Below are 24,671 nucleotides of genomic sequence, written 5' to 3'. Positions count from 1 at the left end.
TTAATGCAAAATATGAAAGTTTCTTCAAATACTAGGTTGAGATCAAGCGGGCTTCCTTGGGGCCAGGGACCCAGAATGAAAAGACAGAGATGGATGGAACCAGCACATTAAGAGGAAGAAGATGTTGGACTTTAGTAGATAGGGAAAGGGATGAAAAAAGCAGCTATCATTCAAAAGGCCAGCTGGATAGCCCTGTTGGGCTGAAGTAGCAGAACAAAGCTTGAGTCCATTGGCACCTTTAAGACCAACCAAGTTTAATTCTCGGTATAAGCTTTTGGGTGCAGTACACTTTTACTGAAAAGAAATGTATTCATGATCAAACACTTATACCCAGAATATAACATGGTTAGTCTTTAAAGGCGCCATTGTGCAGGGGCTTGGACTAGATGACCCTGGAGATCCCTTTCAACTATATGACTAGTCCTACATCATTCTATAGGTGACATAACAGGACCCTTCCTATTGGCTCGTTCTTTCACCGACAGGCATTGGCTGGCGTTCACGTCCGTTGGAACAAACGTTTCCTTCGGGTCCATTCCCTGGCCGCTCCCCCGTTCCTCCTCAGCTAACCGACAACTCCACGCAGGAGCCGCAGGAAGAGGGCGGAGATGTGCTCCCTCCTTCTCCTCGTGCTTCCACTCCTGCAGCGCTGATTGGCCGGAGGGGGCCGTCCGTCTTCCCAAGCACAATATACAACCGGCGCAAAGGCGGCAGAGTCCAAGCGGCTCGTGCCCTCCGTGGTGAGAGGGTGTGGCCGGCGCCTCGTTCTTCATACCGGTTGTTGGCCGGGCCGAGCTTTAGCCCCCTCCCAAGCGGTAGGGTCCTCGGGGGCTTCTCGCCGCCTGCTGTTCTCCTCGGGCGCCTGGCGAGTGTCGCTTGCTCGCTCGGGGAGGCTGCGTTGACATGGCCCGGGGGCGATAAGGTTTTAATTACAGCCTCGCGGCTCGTCTGCCCGCGCCACCAGCCTCGACGCCAGGAAGGGAGAAGTCCAGCAAGTGCTAGCCAAGGAAAAGGGGGAGAGGCGGAATGACCGCGTGAAGCGGGCAGGGGAGGACAGGAGCCCTCCAGTCCGAAAGACGGAAGAAAGAGCTATAAAAGGCCCGTTTGGCAGGGAAAGAGCCCGAAGGACACTCCTGGCCGGGGGGGGGGGGCGCGCAAACATTGTAAGCGAAGCAACGACGGGAGAAGAAGCCAGAGAGGAAGAAGAGCGGGGGGGGGGAGTAAAGGGGACTGGGTTTCGGGTTGGCCTGGGGAAGACCCCCCCCCCGCTTCCCTGCTCGTGTCCTTTAAGGCAGCCCAGCAGTTAATTTAGGGGGGAGGGAGGAGCACCTCTGCCCTGGGTGTCCGCCTCCTCTCTCTCTCTCTCTCTCTCTCTCTCTCGTATGTTTCCCCAAGGCGGTAGTTGGCTTTTCTCAACATAGTAGTCGTCAAGTCCCATCGTCGTTGGCTGAGCTTGTCTTCCCAAAAGAGTTGGAAGCGATGTACTATAGATACTTTGAAAGTATGCTTTCAACAAGAGGTGGACTGTGGGCACAGTAAAAATAAACTAAATAATAAAGCTAAAGGCCTACAAGCGGACTACAACTCCAGTATGAGTGTAGATGCAGATTTCCTAATAAGCCATGTAGCAAACATGAATGGGAATAGAATTAGGCAATGAGAAACAGTTTGGTTTTCAGTCATTCCAAGTTCTTGTGAAGGAAAGTTGGTTTGTTCAACAAGAACTAGCTTTCCTAAGATTTCAGTAAACGTTTTGTATTTGGCAGGAGGGAACTCCTTGCTCTACTGTCTCTTTCCTTGCCCTTTGGAGTCTGTTTTCGAGGAAGAACAGCATCTTACCTTGGGTGGTATGTCCAGAAATAGGGCATTGACAGGGAAAGATTACTCTTTCATCCTGTTACTATACAGAGAAAGCGGCCATGTTTCCATGTCACTTGATCTACAAGTGAACAAAATTTCAGCTCTTGAATGTTTCCTCCTCCTACAGCACAACATTTGTCTGATCAGATGGACTCTTTGTTTAGTGTCTTTAAACAAAGATATCTTTTGTTATTAGGATTGCCAGTTTTTGTAGTAGTTCTGCTATTTTGGGATTCTGTAGTATTTGCAAAGAACTAGAGTGTTTTACAAAAATTGGTAGATGCAGTGTTGCCTGTGATGGCTGGCAATTGCTTGGTCAAAGTAGGCTTGAACTCTTACCTTTACTGCAGTATCACTCGTGTGGTTGTTGAGAGATCAACCGAAGCCTGAAATTTTGCCTAACGCTCTCTATAAAATGGTACTAGCCACATCTATGACCTTAAAAGTTTTGCAACACTGCATGAATTCAGTTCAATGTACAGCCTTTCAGAGTTATGCATATGCAATGCATCTACTTATAATGTCAGAATTCTATGGAATGCTGTTACTGCATATTTTTAATTTTAATTTGTTTATTATGACATTTATATTCCTCCCTCGAAGGCTCAGGGCAGATCACATCATTTAAAAAATACAATTTCATTAATAAAAATTAAACATTTAAAAATCTTAGTTTGTAAAAAAAAAAGAAAAAGAGAGAGACCTAACTTAATTTTCCTGAATATCACATGCTCAGGAAGAGATAAAGGATGGGGGGCTGGCCAGGATGAGGGCCTTTTCGGTCCTGGCCCCTGCCTGGTGGAATGAGCTCCTAAAAAATCTAAAGGTTGTGACTGAACTCTCAGAGTTCTTGCAAGACAGCTCTTCTGCAAAGGGTTTGGTTGAGGCCAGGGTAAGGAAAGATCTTAGGCCCCTCATCTAAGCACCAACCTTGAGAATATGGCTGCAGTGGGGGAATTTTAAGATGGATGCTGATATTTTCCAATTCTGGCAGATACGTTTACAATCCTGTTGGCCATTATAAATATTTTGCTGGAGTAAATCAGAGGTTGTTAATCACCTACATTTGAATGTCCCCTTTAACTTGAGTATTTTATTTCCTGACAAAATTGAATTATTTTTGATACTGTGAGACTTTGAATAGTATTGTAGTGATTTCTTGCAGGTTGTGGGTTGTTTTGGCTTGAACATTGTAGGAATAATATATTTAAAAGTTAAATCTGATAATGATGGCAAAACTACATGTATTTTTACATGATTTTAACATCAAAAATCGTTCCTGGTTTAGTGCACTGGAATCTCCTGTCATCACATTATTTTGTACTTTGATTATATAAGCATTTAACCCATCATTAGAAGTGGCTAAACTGCATGGTAGATGTAGCATGTAGTTTGTACCTGCATTTTGCTGGAATAGGGTGAGGGAATATGAAGGGGGAGAGAGGATTCAGCTCTGTTCATTTGTGCACACTGATTTTATTTAATTTCTATACTGCCCCTCCCTAAAAGCAGGCTTGAGGCATTTGAGGTAGTTTACAATAATAAAAACACAGTTAAAACTAGTACCCTCCCCCACCCTCTAAACTACCCTCTGCTGGGCTGACCTGACTGGGGCTGGTTTAAAATACGGGTAGGAGGGAGTCAAGGGAGAGGAGGAGGAGACTTGAAAATTTGTATTGCTATTCAATTTGTATTGAATATTGTATATTTGTATTTAGTCAATAAAACTTGCTGATGCTTATTTGAAATCTTTTTGTATTCTCACTTTCAGGTATTGCATTGCAATTCTGGAACACAGGAGAATTCTTTTCCTGCATCATTTCTGTTGAGAGTTGTCTCTGTTCAACACTGTTCTGTTGGTTTTGATTATCATCTGAAAGCTGTAGCATACAGTATTAATCAATTGCAGAGAAGTACAGTCCTGTGTGGTAAGTTGTAGTCATGCCCTTCTAGTTCTTTCCAGGTAGTAACTGGCACTGCAAAATTACTCCCCCACCCAATATTCTCAACCTTTTTTTGCTATATACAAGTTCAGAAAATTGGTGTGCTATTAGTTGTTTTGAAGTGCAGATTTTCTTGAGTACTTCAAACATCTTCTGATAGATGAAGCATTCCAATCCACCTGTCTTATGGTCTAAATCATCTACTGTTCCCAAAATCTATAATTGCCTTTCACTAAATTTGTCTAAGAAGATTTCAGCTACATTTGAATTTTCTTCTTACCATAAGAGAAAGCAGGAAAGCCATATCTGTGCAAAATTGTCTCAAGCAATAATTCTAAAATACCAAATTCTGTATAGGATGCAAAACTAAAATAGTGAATGTACAAACCAGATTTCTGGAAATATATACATACTAATTTATTAAAGTTATTCTTGTGTACATTGATGTAGGTATATCTAAGTGCACTAATAAAATATGACGTAAAGGATAGCATAGATCTACTGATACTGAAAATTATTAATTTAAAAATAAATTTAATATTTTCCACGATAATATATTTAAATGCAATATCTTTGGTAAATTTGTTGTTATTATTGATGCAAAATAGTAATAATTTTTTTCAGTCATTAGCATCCAGCAAGTATTAATAGTGTTAAACTTCAATTGCTGGATCATTTTTCTTCCTTCTAATACTGATTTTATATATATAACAGTCAAAAGGAGGATCATAGTTCTATGATTACTGAAGCCATGTCAGAATTTAATAGTGTGTTTATGAAAGTGTGTGTACCATTTTCCATACATACTGCTTGGGTTTTAAGCATATGCTATTAAAACTTATATAGGCTGAAATAATTTACTATTTTTTGTTTTAATTTTGAGAGGAACAGTATAAAAATAGAAATCTAGTATTTTGTGGGTTTAATATACTATACAGTTATTGTACTGAAATCTTCTATATAGAATAAATGATTAGCAACACTAGATTGTAGAAGAGTGTGTGTGTGTTTATGGGGGGAGTTGGCTTCTATTACACAAAATTTCCATTTTTGCCACCCTCTTCATGTCTTCATGTCTTGGAGGTCCCTTTCTTTCAGGAGCAGCAGTTTGATCTGCTGCAGGAGAGGGGAGGAGAGAAAGTTTTGCATTCTTCCCCTCCTCTCTGAATTTTTAAAAAAATCAATAGGACTGTTTATGAATATAAGAACATAAGAGAGCCCCTGATCGATCAGACCACTGGTCCATCTATTCCAGCATCCTGTCTCACACAGTGGCCAACCAGTCCCACTGAAAGACCAACAACAGTGCAGCTTAGGGTTGGGCTTCTATCAGTTGTAGGTTTCTGCCCTTCTGTGGCAACATATCTGTGATACCTGCTTTGTTCATGACACCTTCTGCTGGAATCCTACTCTAATGTGAAGTTAAAACATCTCTTTGTTCTTCCTCTAACAAGGATTTGGTCAACATTGGAGGAAAGTGGCCCACAGGTCATGTAGATGTGGTCTGGATTGTGGTTGCATGCAGAGACCTGTCGTATTTGATACCAAGGCAGGCTGAATGGTCTTCCTCCAGAAGAGAACTGTGATCATGATTTGGCAAGAACCTTTTCTAAGCTGGGTGATCCTTTTTCTGACCTCCACAAATAGTCTGGGGCCAGCAGAAATGGCAAATCTGGGTGGCAAAAGAAACCAGGCAGTTTCAGATTCTTGAGTTTCTCTTGGGTAATGTTTGCATGTAGTTTCAGTGAAACTGAGCATACATTGCAGCCATTGCGGGATTTAGAAGAAGAAGAAGAGTTGGTTCTTATATGCCACTTTTCTCTACCCGAAGGAGGCTCAAAGTGGCTTACAGTCACTTTCCCTTTCCTCTCCCCACAACAGACACCCTGGTGCTCCCAAAGCTTCATCCCATGCCAATTACCTATTGATGTTGCCTCATGGTTCTGGAATTCAGAGGTTAATGTGAAGGCCAAGAGAATAACACTGAAAAAATGCTGGCCTCCCTATCCACAAAACAAAATAAACAATAAAAAAACCCTCCACACCCACCCAACAAAATCAGGCTCCCTCTATAAGGTTAAGAAGGCGGTTTACAAATTATAATTATTAATAATATAATTTAATTTATGTTAAAAAAACCTGTTTATCAACAAAAAGGTAATTGTATGAGTCCTGTTGTTACCTGCCCTAAACCAACTGGGAAGTTTGGGCTATAAAAATAAAATTATATTATTACTCACCTTGGTTAGTAGCCGCTGATAGGCAGGCAATGGCAAACCATCTCTGGTCATCTCTTGCCTTGAAAACAGTGAGTTGGCCGCAACTTGAAGGATGTAAATGTCTGGTGTTATTCTTGTTTGATATGTGTATATGTCTGGCGTACATTAATATGGAAGCGTTTTGAAGTTCAAAATTAGAAACTGCTCTGGAAATTTAAGTAACACTTTACTTTGTCAGTTTTCTGAAGACTTCACAGCTATGAATGAAGAACATAGTGATGTAACAAATGGGTGCAGCAAAGTTCGAACTGGTACTCAGAATGAGGCTGCCTTACTGGCTCTTATGGAAAAGACGGGCTACAACATGGTTCAAGAAAATGGCCAACGGAAATTTGGTGGGCCACCACCAGGTAAGAGAGTAGAGTACCAAATATTATTTTGATTTAGGATTTAAACATAGTTTATAAATCTAACATTGTTGGAGAGATCTGAAGCTAGATATTAAACTTTTTGCTTATCTATCCTACTATTTAAGACGTATTAAGTTTAATCTGTTTTATCGCATTGAAATCAGTGACAAAATGGTTATCCTAGCCACACTTACCGATAAATAAGTCTAATTGAAACCAGAGCTTTATATTGCTTTAAATGTAATTTATACTCCTTTATCTTGATCTGCAAAATGCAAACCCGTATGGAGTGAAGGGATCTTATTTATTTTCAGAATTTATATATGGTTCTGTCAAAATAGACTGCGTTCCTAAAAATACTTAGGAAACTGCTATTAGATTTGAAGGCAAGAGTGTAGAGTCATGGGGTAACAAGGATATGAGAAACTAAATTTCAGAATGCAAAGTATGTTGTTTGAAGTATCTGCACTAATAAGGCACTGAACCACTTTTTTAAGGCTGGGAAGGCCCACCACCACCACGAGGCTGTGAAGTTTTTGTGGGAAAGATTCCTCGTGATATGTATGAGGATGAACTGGTTCCTGTATTTGAAAGAGCAGGGAAGATCTATGAATTCAGACTGATGATGGAATTTAGTGGTGAGAATCGAGGATATGCATTTGTAATGTATACAACTAAAGAAGAAGCTCAACTTGCCATCAGGATCCTTAATAATTATGAGATTCGTCCCGGAAAGTTTATCGGAGTTTGTGTGAGCTTGGATAACTGCAGACTATTTATTGGAGCTATTCCAAAAGAAAAGAAAAAAGAAGAAATCTTGGATGAAATGAAAAAGGTCACTGAAGGTGTAGTAGATGTTATTGTGTATCCAAGTGCAACAGACAAAACAAAGAATCGTGGCTTTGCCTTTGTAGAATATGAATCTCACAGAGCTGCTGCTATGGCAAGGAGAAAATTAATTCCAGGTAAGTTTCTTCATTATATTAACGTCCTCTGTTCCACTGGGACTCTCAGAGTACATAAAGTCATATATGTGTGGCAAATTTCAGGTCCTGGTTCTTTGCTTCACCAAGGGCCAAACTAGATATATTAGTGACAGATGGATATATTTAAATCTGGATCCACCCCAATCAATGGGGGGATGCTTGAGATGGAGAAATCTGATTTTAAGGGCAATGTGCAGCATGGATGAGGATTGCCAAGCTCTTTCATCGCTTTTTTATTATTAAATTTTATATAAAATTTTATACCTGCAGTCTCCCTGCAGCACTTTCTCCCCAAGTATTATTTCCCAAATGCACGCTTATTGAACTTAAAACTGAACCGTTCCTCACTCTTCTTTAAATGCAGGGACTGTACATTTACTGTACTGAATTTCTTGTCAGTAAACAAGGGTCTGATTAGTGGTAGTAGACAGTGCCATCAAGTCGCAGCCAAATTACAGCAACCCTGTAAGGTTTTCAAGGGAAGAGACTGTATAGTCTTGGTAACTCCATTTTTGTTAGATGTTGGTATTGATTACCTTTTAGTTGCTTTGAATTCTGTGAGAGGATGGCCATTAGGCTGCTCCCAAGAGAATATATCTCTTCTGCTTGTTAACAGCTCTTAACTGCCAAGCCTGAATTATTTTCTTTAAGCACCAGATGTGAGATGTCTTGGTTCATTTCAATGTTTGGGATAGCCTGATTAATAGCCAGCACATAGGATATAACACACTTAGTTTTAGCTATGTATCTTGAGGTCTGGTTAGGGTTTGCTGTGTGTGTGTGTGTGCATTCAAAACCCAGCAGATGGGAACTTAGGCTGCTATTTCAGCCGTTCAGGGATAGTTTTGTTATCCAAACAGATGGTCTCCTAACGGCAGTTGGGAAAAAAACAAGTGGGGATGGGTGGTGTTCCCCACTTATGTATATGGGAATTATTGTCTCAAGAGAACACTTAAAATAAACTGGGCTGGGTTTACCAGAAAGGGGGTTTGGGTTTTCCCCCAACCCGCTTGCATTTAATGTCTTGTGTAATCAGACCTCCAGAGGGTATGCACTTCTTATGTGCGGGTGAGGGCAATATATGCCAGCATGTTAGATACATTTATGACTTACAATCTCTGCTAAATAATTTCCTGTGTAGCAGGTCACTTATGTATTTGCTTCAACATATGAACATAATGATGATCTTCCATTTCTCATGATGTGGGTTCCTGTTAGTTGGGTGAGAAGCAATACTGTTCAAGCTGCATCTAAACTAGCCATACTGTACCCTAAGAACTCAGGAAACAGCACTAGCTGTTTCAAAAGCAAGGAGTGCAGTGTTACTTTTCATCAAATATGCTGCTGCCTGTGTTATTGGGAAATAGGAGTTTGCTCCAGAGGCCTCTGTAGTGATATGAGGGGCTGATGCAGGCTAGTTTCTCAGTTAATACAGGGCCAGCCTTTGTCTTGCAAAACTGAAAGCTCATGTTTTACCCCCCCCCCCCCTTGTTAGATGGCTGTCTACTAGGTCAGAAGCAGCAAAGGTGGCTGGAAAAATTGTTGATCAAGGACAGATGTAGTCCATGGGTTGTCAGTCATCCGTGGTTTTGACAAAGGTACAGGTTATGACAGTTGGTTCTAAAAATATGGGTAAGACCAAATTCTGAAAACAAAAAAATAGCTTCCAGTTTTGTTTTTTAATGTGGATAAATGTGTAGAAGACAGTGTGGGAAATGGTGTTCAGTACAGATATGTCCCAATCAAGAAAACTAAGATCATGGCATCTGGCCCTCTCAATTCCTGGCAAATAGATGGGGAAGAAATGGAGGTAGTGACAGATTTTATTTTCCTGGGCTCCAAGAGCACTGCAGATGGGGACTGTAGCAAATAAATTGAAAGATGCTTGCTCCTGGGGAGGAAAGCTATGGCAAATCTAGACAGCATTATAAAAAGCAGATATCACCCTGCCAACAAAAGTGCGTCTATTCAAGGCTATGGTCTTCCCAGTTGCAATGTATGGCTGTGAAAGTTTGACCATAAGGAAGGCTGAGCGTCAAAGAATTGAGGCTTTTTAACTCTGGTGCTGGAGAAAACTCTTGTGAGTTGGCAAACATACCAGTCAGTCCTAGAGGAGATCAGCCCGGACTGCTCTTTAGAAGGCCAGATCCTGAAGATGAAACTCCAATACTTTGGCCACCTCATGAGAAGGAAGGACTCCTTGGAGAAAAGCCTAATGCTGGGAGCGATTGAGGGCAAAAGAAGAAGGGACGACAGAGAATGAGGTGGCTGGATGGAGTCACTGAAGCAGTCGGTGAGAGCTTAAATGGACTCTGGGGAATGGTAGAGAACTGGCAGAGGACAGGAAGGCCTGGAGGATCATTGTCCATGGGGTTGCGATGGGTCGGACACGACTTCGCAACTAACAACAATAACAACAACAGATATGTGTAAGGTGATGCATGGCAGAACAAAAAATTCCAACTAAGTATTTGCTGATAGTATCTCAACTGGTTGAAACCAAGAGGGAAAGAGTCTTTGTAAAGGATAGCTCAATGATAATGTTGACTCAGTGTGTGACAGTAGTGGAAAGGGTGATTTTAAGTAAGAGAGGTAAGCTTGGGAGTAATGGAAGTGGCAAAAGGGTATGTGTCTTTTTGTGCAAGATTGTGTAAAGTTTTCTTGTTTCTGGCTCTTGGTGTGTGCTCTAATAGCATGTAGTCTTGGTCGGAGAAAGTTCCATTGAGTGAGGTGAGTCATCTGACTGCTAGTGTTTTACATATCATTTCACGCATTCCAAATGAACAACATGAAAAGGAATTATGCATGTTCTCAATATTCCATTTGGAAATGTGGGGAAGCTCTGGAAAAACTATAAGATGTACAAAATCTTCAAGATTTTTTTTGTTTTATTGTAAATAAGTTTGGCAACAATCAATATGCTACTCTTTCTTAACTATTGACAATACTTTTAAATTCTATAAATATGCCCAATAGCACTATTTTATATGCTACATTTTATGTTCAATGCATTTTATGTTCAATCACTAAAAGAAGTTTGGTTTGATATGAAAATAAGTTTTGAATATATTAAATTTTTTTTCTACAGATTTTCATATTTCCTCCCTGGTGGCTTCAAAATTTCTGAAATTTTGTATCTCTAATATGTTCCATCAGTGGTTGCTAGCTATGGTGACTAAAAGGGACTGTCTTTGTTTAGAAGGAGTAAACCTTCTACCAAGAGGCAACATTAGGGGAGGGCTTTGGACTGTATCACCTATTTTGGCCACTGTGTGAGACAGGATTCTGAACTATATGGACCACTGGTATCCAGTAGAGCACTCCTTATGTTCTTAAATATTCAGTTGTAGAACTGCCTTTCCTGCATGTATTTCAGAGCATTTATTTATTTGCTTGCTTGCTTGCTTGGATTTTTATACCGCCCATTCTTTACGCTCTGGGCGGTTTATATGGAACACTGCAGAAAATTACATGGAACATTATAACAATCTATAACATTATAAAATTTTCAATAGAACATCACAATCCATCAGTAATACTTACAACACAACTTACATGTTGCAAGTTCTAAACAAATTTATGTTAAAAAATGAGTGTGTCCATCTTACATGGATCAATATATTTTTATCTAAAGACATAAAATGTAGTTAAAAATTGATGTTCAGATTTTGCAAATTTTCCAAATCAAAAAGGTATAAAATATTTGCAATTGTAGAAGGTAGGGAATATCCAACTATTTTGCTAAACAACTTTTCAAACAGCTGGTATGCTGACAAGCTCAAACTTCAAACAGTAGATTTTGGTATTGAATTATAGGAGAATTTAAATTGACTATATTTGTTTTTAAACATTTACAACATAAATATAAAAATTAGGCATAAGCCACCAATGGTAATAACTATAACTGCTGAATTATACTGATGTACTATAAAATATCTAACACACTATACTGATACTATAGTTAAATTTTACTTTTCTTTTATAGGAACATTCCAGTTATGGGGCCATACTATTCAGGTAGATTGGGCAGACCCAGAAAAAGAAGTTGATGAAGAAACTATGCAGAGGGTCAAAGTATTATATGTTAGAAACTTGATGATCTCCACCACAGAAGAAACTATTAAAGCTGAATTTAATAAATTCAAACCAGGAGCTGTTGAGCGTGTAAAAAAACTTCGAGATTACGCATTTGTTCACTTTTTCAACAGAGATGATGCAGTTGCTGCTATGTCAGTTATGAATGGGAAGTGTATTGATGGAGCTAGCATTGAAGTAACATTGGCAAAACCAGTAAACAAAGAGGGCACTTGGAGGCAGCATCTTAATGGTCAAATTAGTCCCAATTCTGAAAATCTTCTAGTGTTTGCAAACAAAGAAGATGTTCATCAAAAATCCTTGGCAAAGCCACCAAGTCTTCCAATCCGATTTAATGGGCAGAACAGTCCAAGTCCTCCTGAAATTGAAAGGTGTACTTACCCATTTTTTCCAGGAACAAAACTTACTCCAATTAGCATGTATTCATTAAAATCTAACCATTTTAGTTCTGCCGTAATGCAATTAGATTATTATTGCAACAAAAATAACTGGGCACCTCCAGAATATTACTTGTACTCAACCACAAGTCAAGATGGAAAGATACTGCTAGTGTATAAGGTTGTTATTCCTGCTGTTGCAAATGGATCTCAGAGTTATTTTATGCCAGACAAACTGTGCACAACAGTAGAAGATTCAAAAGAATTAGCAGCACAGTTTGCACTGCTACATTTGGGTAAGTTATTAACATTTTGATGTTAATATTACTGTAGTTTTTGGTTTTCATGGGTTTTGTGTCATTAATACTAAATGAGTCTTCATCAGTGGTCACTGGTGATTATATAGGTTAACTATATAGAAATGTCTAAATTTTATTTTTCAGAGATGTGTTTGGTGGTCACTTGAACCTTCTTTGCAAGCATCACTTACAGAACTTTTAGTAGGTCAAAGAATAGTAGTGAACATCACAACATTTAATCTTATCTGTTCCACTATATATTTCTGGTAAGGCCTTGGAGAAGGAGCATGTCTCATGGCTTAAGTGCCACTCATCACTTAACACCCACTCAGGGTGGTTGTCCTGAGTACCTCCTCCTCCGACCAGCTTGCCTATCTATCCAGCAGCCAGCCGATCGCTTTCGATCTCCTACCCCTGACCAGACCCTCCTCCTTCCACTTCCTTCTGAGGCTTGGAGGCTGCCCTTGCCAGTGAGTTCCCTGAAGCTTGCAGCCTTTCTAGGTCCAGGGGGGAGGGAGAGGCCATCTGCAGAGTTCTTCACCCCCCCCCCCAGAGTTCTTCACCCCCCCCCCCATATATTATGTTGTAAACACAATTGCCTATCATTTTCTCAGTTACTTTGGAAGGGCTGGCAAATGCAGGCTAGAAATGGTTGTTTGCCTCTAAGCATTAACATTTATAAAGAAGAATGTTTCTAATTTTATTGAAATAGTATGCAGATAAAAATGTAAGGATAATTTGCATTTGAATACGATCTTTTTCTATATATATATGCAATTGTAAGAAAGAAGTTAAAAACATATTCAGAAACAATATTAAAATAGTGTGGATTTTTTGTTTAAGAAGGTATTTCTTCAGTAAGGATGATGGCAATTATATTGGAAACCAAAATTTGCAATAACTTGTTAAAAGTACATAATTTTATTGTTGTTCAATTTATGTAGCTATTTAGAAAACTTTTAACCACCTTTCTACCAAGGCTGCCTACAACACTGAAGCACTAAACATCTACAGTACACATCAGATTAACCCTGACCAATTGACTAAATGCTAGCCTTTATTAAATGTCATTGTTTTTATTATAGATATGGTGATCATCAAAGGGGTGAGAATTATATTCTTCTGATGTAGGCTTTGAGAATTCTTGATACTTTCCAGTGAAATAGGTAGAGAACTCTGCTGTGTGAATAAAGAAATATCTTTTCCAGCAAGGGGCTAATCCACCCTGTAGTAGTGCCCATAATGAATTGTGTTTAGATAGCCTTTTCTCCCTGCCTCCAGTGTCACTGTGGCATGCACTAAGGAAATATCACAGAACTAGTGGGCAGGTAGGGATGTTTCCCAGCCTGTACATTGTGCTTCATCTAGTTTCAAAAGCTTTGGTAGTCCAAAGCTAGTTTTCATTACAGTCCCATAGATGCCCCTTAAATTGCTAATCACATCATGATTATTTATAAACTTACACATTGTTTCTTTTATATTACACAGTTGTTTGTCAGACAAAGTAGTTGGTGAGTCAGTTCCTTAGTGATGGATTTGAGTTCACCCTTTTATATGTCAATCAGTTGTGGAATGTGAAAGTTTTTGGGAGCAGTGCCTGAATTGTATCTCATTGTGCAAAATATAGTATGGCAACTGAAAAACAGCTACCTGTCAATGTTAGATGGGAAATTTTAGAAAAGGCTGGGGATGACACAGCTCAGCAATAAGAATGTAATTGCTGAGCAAGCTAATCCCATCTCAGGTGTGACTACATGATTATATTTATGATAAAAATGAGGTAGATTAATAAAACTTTAGTACAGTATTGCAATTAAAAATAAAATTGATTTTTAAAGGAAAATAGATGAAAATTTCCTTAGGCAAATGCAGCTATACACTACTCAGTGAAAATGGGAGTCCCAAAAATTTATGTCATTTAGTACTTATTTGCTTCATTTGTTTTAATTGTTATTGGAATTATAATTTTCTATATGTAGCATCACTTACGGTATTCGGTATTAGCTAAGGCTTATTGAGGGACTAAAGGGCAGTTAAAATATGGATTTTCAGTTATTCCCCAAATATGTATAGTTTCCACTAAGTTTTGTTTTTAATATTATTGATGGGAAACTGGGGCAAGGGGGGGGTGGCAGAATGTACATTCTGTAGCTGACAAGTTAGCATGGTTATGAGTAGGCAAAACTTACTTTGTTCGTAGACTGTGGACAGCCAGCAAGTCCCAAAAGAAAATTCTTTTCTTTCCAGACTTGGAAATAGGGGAGGAGTTGTGGCAGGATAACAGATATATCACCTAACTGGTAGAGAGAAAACATGGCAGTTCAGAGTCCTGGGATAACATCTCAATAAGGTAAAATGGATAAGTATCCAGGCTGGCAAGAGTGTATGCTTGTGACAGTCTTGGGCTGATTGCTGAGTGTGGCTTTTGTGGGCTATTCCAAATAGCCCAAATTATAGATTGGTCTGAAATGAGAGAGCCTTTCTTTGAGAAGTACTAACATGGTAGGTTTTTGTGTGTGTTAGAAGCATATTGACAATCTGATGGTCTGACAGTCTTAACAATCTGATGGTCTAAAAATGAGCCAGGAAGATTTTCATCCAATAGCCATTCTATGCCAGTTCAAGTGTTGCAATTCTTCCCACAAGCCAACCATCCTGACTTTTGTCCATCTCCCCCAGCTTCAACTGTATTTCGTTTCTTCATTTATATCTGATTTTGTCCACAACAGGGATCCAGTGTGGCTTAAACTATTCTCCTGTCCTCTGTTTTATCCCTGCAACAACCCTATGAAGTACATTAGGCTGAGAGTATGCAAGTATCCCAAAGTCTCCCTGTGAACTTACACAGAAGAGTGAGGATTCTAGCTTTGGTCTCTGAGATCCTTATCTGAAACAATTCCACTCTGGCCATGGTGGGGTGGCAGCAGTCCAAGGCCAAAACAGCCATGGAAAGGGCTCTGCTTCCTCCCACCAGCCTTTTACTGATGGTGGAAACCAAGGCTTGAAGATTGGCAATACTGTTCTGGTTGGCTGACAACAGCCACTGAGGGCATTTGTTCCTTAAAGATACAGATGCTGCTTTTATCATTTTTTAAAATTCCCCTCCCCAATCTTTTTTTTTTTTTTTTAGAATTCAGCTTTTTCTGCAAACCTGAAGCTTTTCTCAGTTTTGTAGAAAGATTGGTCTTGTATGCTCATAGCCTCAGCCTCTGGATTTAAGTATTCACAGATGGAGCCTCATTGAGAAATAGATTCAATTTATGATAAATAAATGATATGATAACCCATTTGGGATTGCAGGGGAAAGAATTAAGATTCTGGGATTTTTTTTTCCTTAGCCTAGTTTTTCCCCCAGCACATTATGAGGTTTTAGGAGCATTATCCAACTGTCTCTTCAATTTACCTATCCCCTTAATTCCCCTGCTTAACTGATGTCCTTAGAATTACATGGGAATAAGAACTATTGGGAAATAAGCATGCTCATTTGTTATCTATTTCCTCTATTTCCTCCCCCTCCCAGTGTTGGTGAGGAGATCTGCTTGCCTCCAAGTTTTTCATCTAAGATCAAAACTGCATGTAACAACTGCTGCATGGTTGCAAAGCGAACTTGCAGATATATGATAGCTCCCAGATTCCCTGTGTGAACTCAGTTTAAATGAGCCACAGAGGCTTAATTTGCACAGGGCCAGAGGGGTTAGTGCAGGAGGGGATCTACCTTTTTCCTGACTTGAAATATGCACAAGGGCTGCACATGGACCACATAATATATATAAAATGTACTTTGACCCTAAGTAGGAAATAAATTATCCCAGAAAGAAGGCAGAGTCAACAGAAAATTGACTACACCTAGTTTACCTATAGTAACAAGTAGAATAGTTGTCCCAAGGAGTAGCCTCAGTAACAGTAGACAGAACAGTAATCGAGATCCCCTAGTAATTATACAGTATGCCTTTAGTCCTCAGCAGAACCTGTTATGTCCATGTCTAAGCCATAGGATCCATGTTGATACATAGACAGTCATTTTCCATCTTGAATTACTTGTCTCAATATTGTGTTTTGTATTGGTTAACTTACTCACCATTTCATTGTTCAGGCCATGAGACACACATTCTCCCTGTCTGGAGTCTCTTTTACATGGGATTATTCTCAGGACCCTTTTGCCTCTTTGGTTAGTTAGGATACGTATCTGAGCCCCCATCTTGGCCCCTCTTAGCTATCCAAACATGGAAATAGAATGATCTTTTTTGTGTGTTTTTTTTAAACTTTGTAGCTTGTCATATAACTTGAACCAGAATTTATAGCCACATATGTTCTACTTTGCTGTGCTTTATACTCCTCTGCATGCTACTTGTGTGTTGCTGCCCAGTATCAAACCATATCATTTTGTGTAGTTGCTTTAGGATGCTTAGGGCTGATCCTGCGTAGAGTTGGACTAGATGGCCTGTATGGCCCCTTCCAACTATATGATTCTATAGTCCCCATATGATATAATATATGGCTTCTTCCATTTATGGATTATTTGATACCTGAAATGTATGGATGAACCTCTGATCAGTAGCTGTGTTTCTTTCACCTCCTACCTTTTCTTAAGTGTAGTAACTTGTATTATGTGCGGATTCTGTAGTTAACTAGCTTCTGGGGTCAGTTATTGGTTTTAAGTGTTCCATATTACTTTGATAATTGCAAATGGAGTTTGGTAAGCATTGGGTAGTAGCTGGTAGCATGGTCAATAGATTTCCAGTATATGGTAGTGTCTATATCAAGTCAATGTAGTAAAGGTACCTGTTGTGTGGATTTGTCCATAGTCAGGTTGGTGGCAGAGTAAAAGTTGTTGATGTCCTAGTAGAACCTCTTAAGCGAATATCTCCTGTTTTATTGGTGGTTAACTTTGAAGTAATATATATTAAAAATAAAACACATACCTTAGCTTCTCTACTGCTTATGTGTCAATACTAAACTGTGTAGTAGGTTCTATCAGTATGCACATTTCATTACTTTCATTTTTATATCTCTGTTCCCTACAGCTTCAGTAGGAAACCCACAGAACTCACGGAACCTTCCTTGCTCAAGTAGAAGTGCTTTTAGAGGCAATACATCTTTGTGTTCATCATGTAGCTTTCATACTAGCAGAGAATGTTGACTAGATTTTAATAATCACAAATGCTTCTGTAAAGAAGTTTAGCTCTTTAAAGGCTAAATATTTATTGGGGCATAAGCTGACAAACTAGAATGTGTTGATGCGATACTTTTATGTGATCAAACAGTGGCAAAATTATTGTGGCAAAACTATTATAGCATATGAATGACCTAATAGCATAACTCTACTAATACATAGACATGGGTATGAACCAGTTCACAAACCAAAATTCAAGATGAACTTGAGCTGGCTCAGAGCCTTCAAATTATGCTTAGTAAAGGTACTTCAAAGCAGGAGAAAGTAAAACCAACTGGTGAAATGGCTGCTAGCCATTTAAACCTAACAGCTAACATGGATACCCTCCTTGCTGTAAGGCTGAAAAGGCTATGAGTCATTAAATCCATCAGTTTCATTCCCCCCTGCATCAAAGTGGGAGAAAGCAAAATGGACAGGTTAAATGGCTGTCACCCTTCCCAGGTGATCCCTTCCCTCTCTCCACATTTGGTGGCTTAGTTTGAGTTTAAGGTTTGGTTTAGGGGCCAGCTTGAACCCTGGAGCAGATTTTTTAGGTTCATGGCCAGTCCTACCAGTACAGTTTATTTAGGCTGTACTACTTTGAAAAATGAATGGTAGGAAGATTATGATTTTTTTATATTGATGTCATTAAAAGAGAATTAATGCTGTATTGCGGTATGCTGTACAAAGTACTCTGAATGCTAAGATGAACATATTTGAACTAAGGATTGCAGTGTTTAAAATAGTTTTTATTTCCAACTGTTCAGTCAGTTGGTTGGATAATAATATGTTTTAACAGAAGTTCATGGTCCAAGGTTGAATGTTACTGTATAAATCCAATTTGCTGTGGAGCTAGAAAGTCATTTTCAGTTGCTTGTGTCTTCAGCTTCAGTAGATATCATGCATAGAGCTTTCCTGAACAATCCAGTAGACTTACTGGTCTATAGTTAGCTGAATCAGTATGTTCTTCCTTAAGAATGGGCACAAGATCTCTATTCCTAAAGGAACTTACTGGAATTTAAATAAATAAGATAGCTAAAACATGTGCCATTCAGTCTTGGGAAGCTTTAAACAAGTTGGAGGAGTAACATATTCCCTTAGAACATTTTATTCCTGATTGCTGCAGTCCCACAAGGCTTCAAACATACAAATACAGGCTATAAGTGGTCAGTGATAATTTTTCAAAAGGTATCTTGTTTCAAAATGCAATCTGGCTTCATGCAGAGTTAACAATATTAATATACAGTCAATGACATATGCACCTAACAACTGAATTCCCTATATTTATGTTTCTCTGCATTACCATTTAATATTATGAAATTTAATTTATTGGTAAATTGTTTGAAAATTACCTCAGGCTTATAAAAGTAAACTTCATAATTGTTTTCCCCAACTCTTATACTACCACTTCCAGCACATGCATTGAAGTTGCCTAACAATATTATTTGTTACGTTAGGATATTTAACCTCAAGTTTGTAGATTTATTTATCCAAATCAGGTCAATTATGCTTATAATAAAAAGGGCAAGGAATGAGGAGGGACATGCACATTCGCAGCTACAGAGTCAAAAGACAGGCTTTTGCTAAGGGTCTTAAAAGAAAAAAAAGTTACAGTACATTTCACTTAGTTGGCTGGGGGGGGACGATGTACTTCTCACACTGCTAGGGAAATAGCCATCTCCATTAAAACCTTGTGTCCATGCCTTGTGCAATCCAACACAACTCATCATCATATCAGTACTAGAATGCAAGCCCGCTATATGTCAAATACATCTGCGATGCGGCGGGGCTGTCCCTTTGGCCGGGCTGAGGCCTCCCCGCCCACATCCTGCTTGAGGCTGGAGCGTCGGCCCAGCCAAAGGGGCAGTCCCTTTGGCTGGACTGAGGCCTCCCGCCTGCCCGCCTCCTGCTCAGTGCCGGGGTCGCATCACAGACTGCCCCTTTGGCTGGGCCGAGCCCCCCCATGTCCTGCTCGAGGCTGGGAACTCGGCCAGGGCAAAGAGGCAGCCGTGTCTGCGACGCAGCGGGGCTGTCCCTATGGCCGGGCCGAGGCCTCCCACCACACCCACCTGCTGCTCAGCGCCGGGGCCTTGGCCCGGGCAAAGGGGCAGTCCCACCGCATCTGCAACGCAGCAGGGCTGTCCCTGTGGCTGGGCTCAGCCCCCCCAGCCGCCTCCCAGCCGGGGTCTCAAGGCCTAGCTGGCATGTCAGCGCGGTAATGCCTGCCGTGGGCCGAAGGTGGCCCACGTTTGGGAGTGAGAGGGTTGGGAGGCGCTGCGTGCCTCCCAACTGGTCAGTCCTGGGGCAAGGGGCCAATCATTGCCCCCTCATCCCGAACAGCGCCCACCCCCACACCTCTTGCTGCTTTATTTATACAGCATAGCGGTGTACAGATATACTTCCACAGTATTTCATAGTAAAAACATTTCCACTTAAACTTCCATGTTTTCTATCCAGTTTTGATAGAACTTTGAGAGACAGAAGTTCCTACCCGAGTGGTTATTCCTGTCAGATTTCAGGCAGATAGTGAGAAGCATGTCAGATGTATAGCTTAAGGTGAAACCTTTATATCTATAAGGATAGATTCAAATGGGTAACTGTGTTAGTCTGAAGTAGCACAATAAAATCAGAGTCCAGTATCACCTTTAAGACCAACCAAGATTTATTCAAGGTGTGAGTTTTCGAGTGCAAGCACTCTTCCTCAGACTAAGGAAGACTTCCCAGAAGACTTCTTGTTTGGGTATTGTTTCAGGCTGCTGTATTATATATTGCTTTGGAATGTTTGGAATGCCTTGTCTGGCCTTGCTTTGGAGTTGTATCCTTGTGGTGCATTTGTAGCCTGCACTGTGTTGGCTCCACATAGTTGCAAACTCATCCCTTTGTCCAAGTTTGGTTTGGTTTACATGTATTTAATGTGATTTGTAAATGTGCCTGTCGTAGGAATGATGTTTGTAACTGTGTGACATTCCCTTGTATAAAAGTACAATTTTGCTTTTAAAAAAGCTTTATACACTTGGGCAAGGTAGATATATGTGTAACCAAGCTTGCTGTTTTGTAATGCATGGTTTTAATATTTGAATATAAGAAGTAATAATTGAGCTACAAAGTAAAATGTTGCATCAATGTATGCTTTTTATTGGTTAAAAATATTCAGAAATTAATCTCAGTTTCTTTTCCTCTGTGACTGATTTAGCTATAATTTGCCTGTTTGCTATAAGTTTCAAAGGTAGTAATTAATAGCCTGTTAAGGCCTCCTTTTTTAAAACCAGGTTTTAAAAACACAGGGTGACAATATAGATCCCACCTGAAATCTATACATTTAGAAATGCTGTAAGAAATCATTACTTTCATGAATTTTGAGGCTTGAAAAGAATTTACCAGTATCGTCTAACAAATCAAGGTGTGAAAACTATGTAGGAGTCATTGATGTCGTGGAAGTGCTAGGTGAACATCAGCCTTTTTGCAAAATACTACCAAGTCCTCATACCCATTTGGGCATGCAGGAATCTAGTCATTTATCCCCCTTTTCATGCAGAGAACAGAATTGTATGTAGACATTTTTGTCCTCAGTGCATTATGGAGAGGGAGTAGAAGGCCTCCAGTAACAGCACACATAGCAGCCCAGTAGTCTGTACTGTTGTGGAGCAGCAGGAGTTTAGAATCAGGGTATGGGTAGGCATTTCAAATGCGCTTCTTTGTGACAGTCGCAAATCCCTCCTGTCCTCCCCTTATATGGAGTTCAATAGAAAACTTCATCATTTTGGAATTCTATATTTATTTTAATGTTTGCTTTATTGTTTGACTTTTATCCTGCCATTTCCCAAAAGGGCTCAGAATGGCTTCTTCCATCTGACTCCTGTTTGTTGTGATGTTTGAATACAGATACCAGAACAAATTGAAGGAGGAGGTCCATTTTCCTTAGGTGGCTTCATTTGCATGTTACAAACTAGAATTAGAATGAATACTTCAGTCCTCCTTTGAATGTGAGGTAGGGAAAGGGGAAGGGAAATAGCATTCAAACACAACAACAAGCTAGGTTCCTGCCTGTCCTTAACAAACTTGACTCTGACAATCTGAGTGCAGCCTGTGTCTTAAACTTTGTTGTCTAAAATGTATTCCTGTTTGTTTATTTTTACAGATTACAATTACCGTCGAAGTTCAGTAAATAGCATTTCTCCTGTTAGTGCTACTCTCTCCTCAGGGACAAGTGTGCTGCCATATACATCAAGACCTTATTCTTATCCAAGTTATCCTTTGTCACCAACAGTTCCACTGGCTAATAGTAACCATGTTGGACAGCGTCTGTATATCTCCAATCAAGCCTCATTCTTTTGAGGAACAGGGAAAAAATGGATGTTAATATTCATTTTCTTTTAAAATTATAATGTAGTTTAAGTTTAAATCGGGTCTACACCTTAGTTTTGATGAGTTCAGTATTCATTTTTAAAGATTGCTTATAAATTTGCTGAATATGTGCAAAGATAAAGTAAAAGATGTATTTCCAGTCAGCAAGAATGGAATTCTCCCCAAATGTGACAGCATTTTATTATTTCTTGTCTAAATGTAAATAATAACTTTTAAATAATTACTTTGCTGAATATTAGCTTTAACATATTTTAAGTGCATGCAAACGTTGGTTGTAATCTTGTTACCAAGGATCACTTTTTTAAAAGATGAGAAACGTTATTTGGCCAAAATAAGCAACTTATTATGTAGGAAAGAAATGGAAAAAACATATTTTAAAACCAAACACTTTTAAACTCCAAATAAAAGATTCATTGTGGTCTTTGTAAATCACTTTGCATATTTTAGTTGCATAGTAAATATTTGTTTTATTAATAATTATAAATTATTTTATGTTAATTTATCCACTGTTTAAATTGTTGAGCTTCATTTGTTAAAGGTGTTCTATTTGGTGTTGCCATGTTTTAATGTTCATATCATGTGTTTAATTCCATAATTGAATGCAAAGATTTTGCCATTAAATTCTTACTGTGTAAAATAGTAAGATTTGTCTTTAATACTTAAATGCATTAGTATATTTCTGGCCTGTTTAATTTTTCAAGATATTGGAACTGTTATTAACAGCTTATTGCTACAATTGCATGCAGGATCATACAAAAATGAAAATTGCCTTCTTAGTTTATCGATAAGTGAAACAAGTAAAAAAAAATCAAAATGCACAAAATTTCACTGTGCAACTACAAGCCAGTAAAGACCAGTTCATAACTTATTGGAATGGTGCAGGGGTTGATTCAATGTGGTTCAGTTGTATGTTATGCTGCTAACATATAGGTAGATGAGAGCAAGTGGCATGGTATCCAAGAGACTGATACTTGTGGCATGAACTTCTTTGAAATATGAGTTCAATTTCAAGTACTTATTGAAGTATGAGTTCAATGAGTTCAAACAGGTTTCCTCAGGAGGCGGTGAGTTCTCCATCTTAGGAAGTGGTTTAGTCTGTGAAGGAGTGGTTTAGTCTGTGACGGAGTGGTTTAGTCTGTGAAGGTTCAAGAGGGTGGCAGGTTACAGTGGATGAGCAATAGGGTTGTGAATGTCCTGCATTATGCAGGGGGTTGGAATAGATGACCCAGGAGGTCCCTTCCAACTCTGTTATTCTATTATTCTAATTTTACATTTTAAAACTAATTTTTATTATAAAGATAGATTCGGGTGGGTAGCTGTGTTGGTCTGAAGCAAAAGAACAAATCTTAAGTCCTGTGGTGCCTTTAAAACTAACAGTTTAATCTGGGTATATGCAAAATTAAATTTTGCTGGTCTTGAAGGTATTGCTGGACTCAAACTTTGTTCAGTTTTTATTACAACAGGCTTCTCTAGATTGTAGTTGGCTTCTTCAGGTACAAAAGTAGAATAGTGGCAACAGGTGACCCCGTTAGTTATGCCCATTTTGAAGACAAGCAGAGGACACAAGAAGACATCTCCATCCTCTGCTCTAAATGATCATGAGATCATAACATCAACCTTGTTGATGAGAACAGTAGCCTTGTTGATGGCCTGAAGTTTGCTTGGGGTGCCTAAAGCTCCAGTGAATTTTGTTACAAGTTTAAAAGGAGAAGGATAGAGGGAGGGTGTCCTTAAAGAGAAATGGTCTTCAACACTTCCAGTTCAGGGTTCAAGTACTGCTGACTGTCCTTTCTCTTTTTGGGAAGTTTTGCTCTTTCCTGCTACAGATTGGGGAAAGTTGAGGCAGCTGTGCTTGATAGGGTGGGCAGAGGCTTTCTCCTCAAGTTTGGGAGGGGGGACAGAGAAACTTAGCCTGGGAGGAGGTAACAATGGGCAGTATCTTCAAGCCCACTTTCAGTGATATTGGAATCATTCACAGTATAAATAGTAGAGTTTTATATTCAGGTTTGGTGTACTAATAGGATGCGCAGGATTATGAACCAGGTAGATATTACTGGTAGTAGTTGACCTACTTTAATTGAGTCTGCAAAAACATATGCTTTTAGGGGCGGTAAGGTTCTTTTTGTTGACACAAACTTAACAAGGGTAACTGATTAATTTAGTCCCAGGTGGTTTATATTCAGCTGAATCAAAGAGTGAAGCTTTCATTATACAGAACAGTCAATGTGCATCTTGCTTTGGCAGGAGTGGTTTAAGGATTTAGTGGGGAGAGAGCACCACAGCCAGTTTAAGGATTTTCAGGGTACTAGCAGAGTACAGTGGCAGCAGGACCAGCCAGACTGGGGTGGAAGAGCTCCCAACAGTGGAAAGAGGTGTCACTCTTTGTGTCTTTAAAAGGGGAGAAAGGGGGGGGGAGGGAAACCACAGCCCTGATCCATGGGAGGAAGGCACTGTGCGGACCCCTGGAAGTGTGGGGCCCATAGCATGTGCTACATGGATAAATTGGCCCTGTGCTTTACAGAGCACAAGAAGGCAAGTCCCTGCCCAAAGTCTAAAAGTTGGGACAAAGAAAGGGAAGAGAAAATAGAGGTGGGAAAGACTGGGGAACAAAGTACATTCCTGTAAGGGAGGGGAACTGAAGGGATTTGGATAGATTCAAATGGGTAGCCGTGTTGGTCTGAAGTGGCACAACAAAATCAGAGTCCAGTAGTACCTTTAAGACCAACTAAGATTTATTCAAGGCGTGAGCTTTCGATTGCAAGTCTGAGAAGAGTGCTTGCACTTGAAAGCTCACGCCTTGAATAAATCTTTGTTGGTCTTAAAAGTGCTACTGGACTCTGATTTTGAAGGGTTTTGGAAAAGTTTTAAAACTCATCTCAGAAAAACAACCTTATGTATGCTGAACATTTTGCACCCCATCTGAAGATGAAGAAGCAATTCTGCACTATACTCAGGAAGGTGCTCC

The 24,671-nt window shown here is 39.6% G+C and overlaps 1 protein-coding gene across 3 annotated transcripts; it reads left to right on the top strand.

The window, feature by feature from the left end:
- The first annotated feature begins 533 nt into the window (after positions 1 to 533).
- Positions 534 to 22,473, top strand: RBM46 (RNA binding motif protein 46). 3 transcript variants are annotated; one of them, XR_013224731.1, is made up of 7 exons: positions 534 to 815; positions 3,632 to 3,788; positions 6,261 to 6,432; positions 6,930 to 7,397; positions 11,404 to 12,186; positions 14,437 to 14,539; positions 21,480 to 21,608. XR_013224731.1 is itself a non-coding variant. In XM_077300045.1 (6 exons), exons 3-6 carry the CDS (start codon positions 6,282 to 6,284, stop codon positions 21,674 to 21,676), a joined length of 1,599 nt encoding a protein of 532 aa, XP_077156160.1. In that variant the 5' UTR covers positions 534 to 740; positions 3,632 to 3,788; positions 6,261 to 6,281; the 3' UTR covers positions 21,677 to 22,473. The 3 variants fall into 3 exon arrangements, 2 of the variants coding, with proteins under 2 accessions (XP_077156160.1, XP_077156159.1); XM_077300045.1 differs by lacking the exon at positions 14,437 to 14,539 and having other exon boundaries at positions 534 to 740; positions 21,480 to 22,473; XM_077300044.1 differs by lacking the exon at positions 14,437 to 14,539 and having other exon boundaries at positions 21,480 to 22,473.
- Positions 22,474 to 24,671: the final 2,198 nt, after the last annotated feature.

Source organism: Paroedura picta, chromosome 10, assembly GCF_049243985.1.
Source record: "Paroedura picta isolate Pp20150507F chromosome 10, Ppicta_v3.0, whole genome shotgun sequence".
In the NCBI taxonomy this organism is placed as follows: Eukaryota; Metazoa; Chordata; class Lepidosauria; order Squamata; family Gekkonidae; genus Paroedura; species Paroedura picta.
The sequence above is the reverse complement of the archived record's forward strand: the minus strand, read 5'-3'. Positions and strand labels throughout refer to the sequence as shown.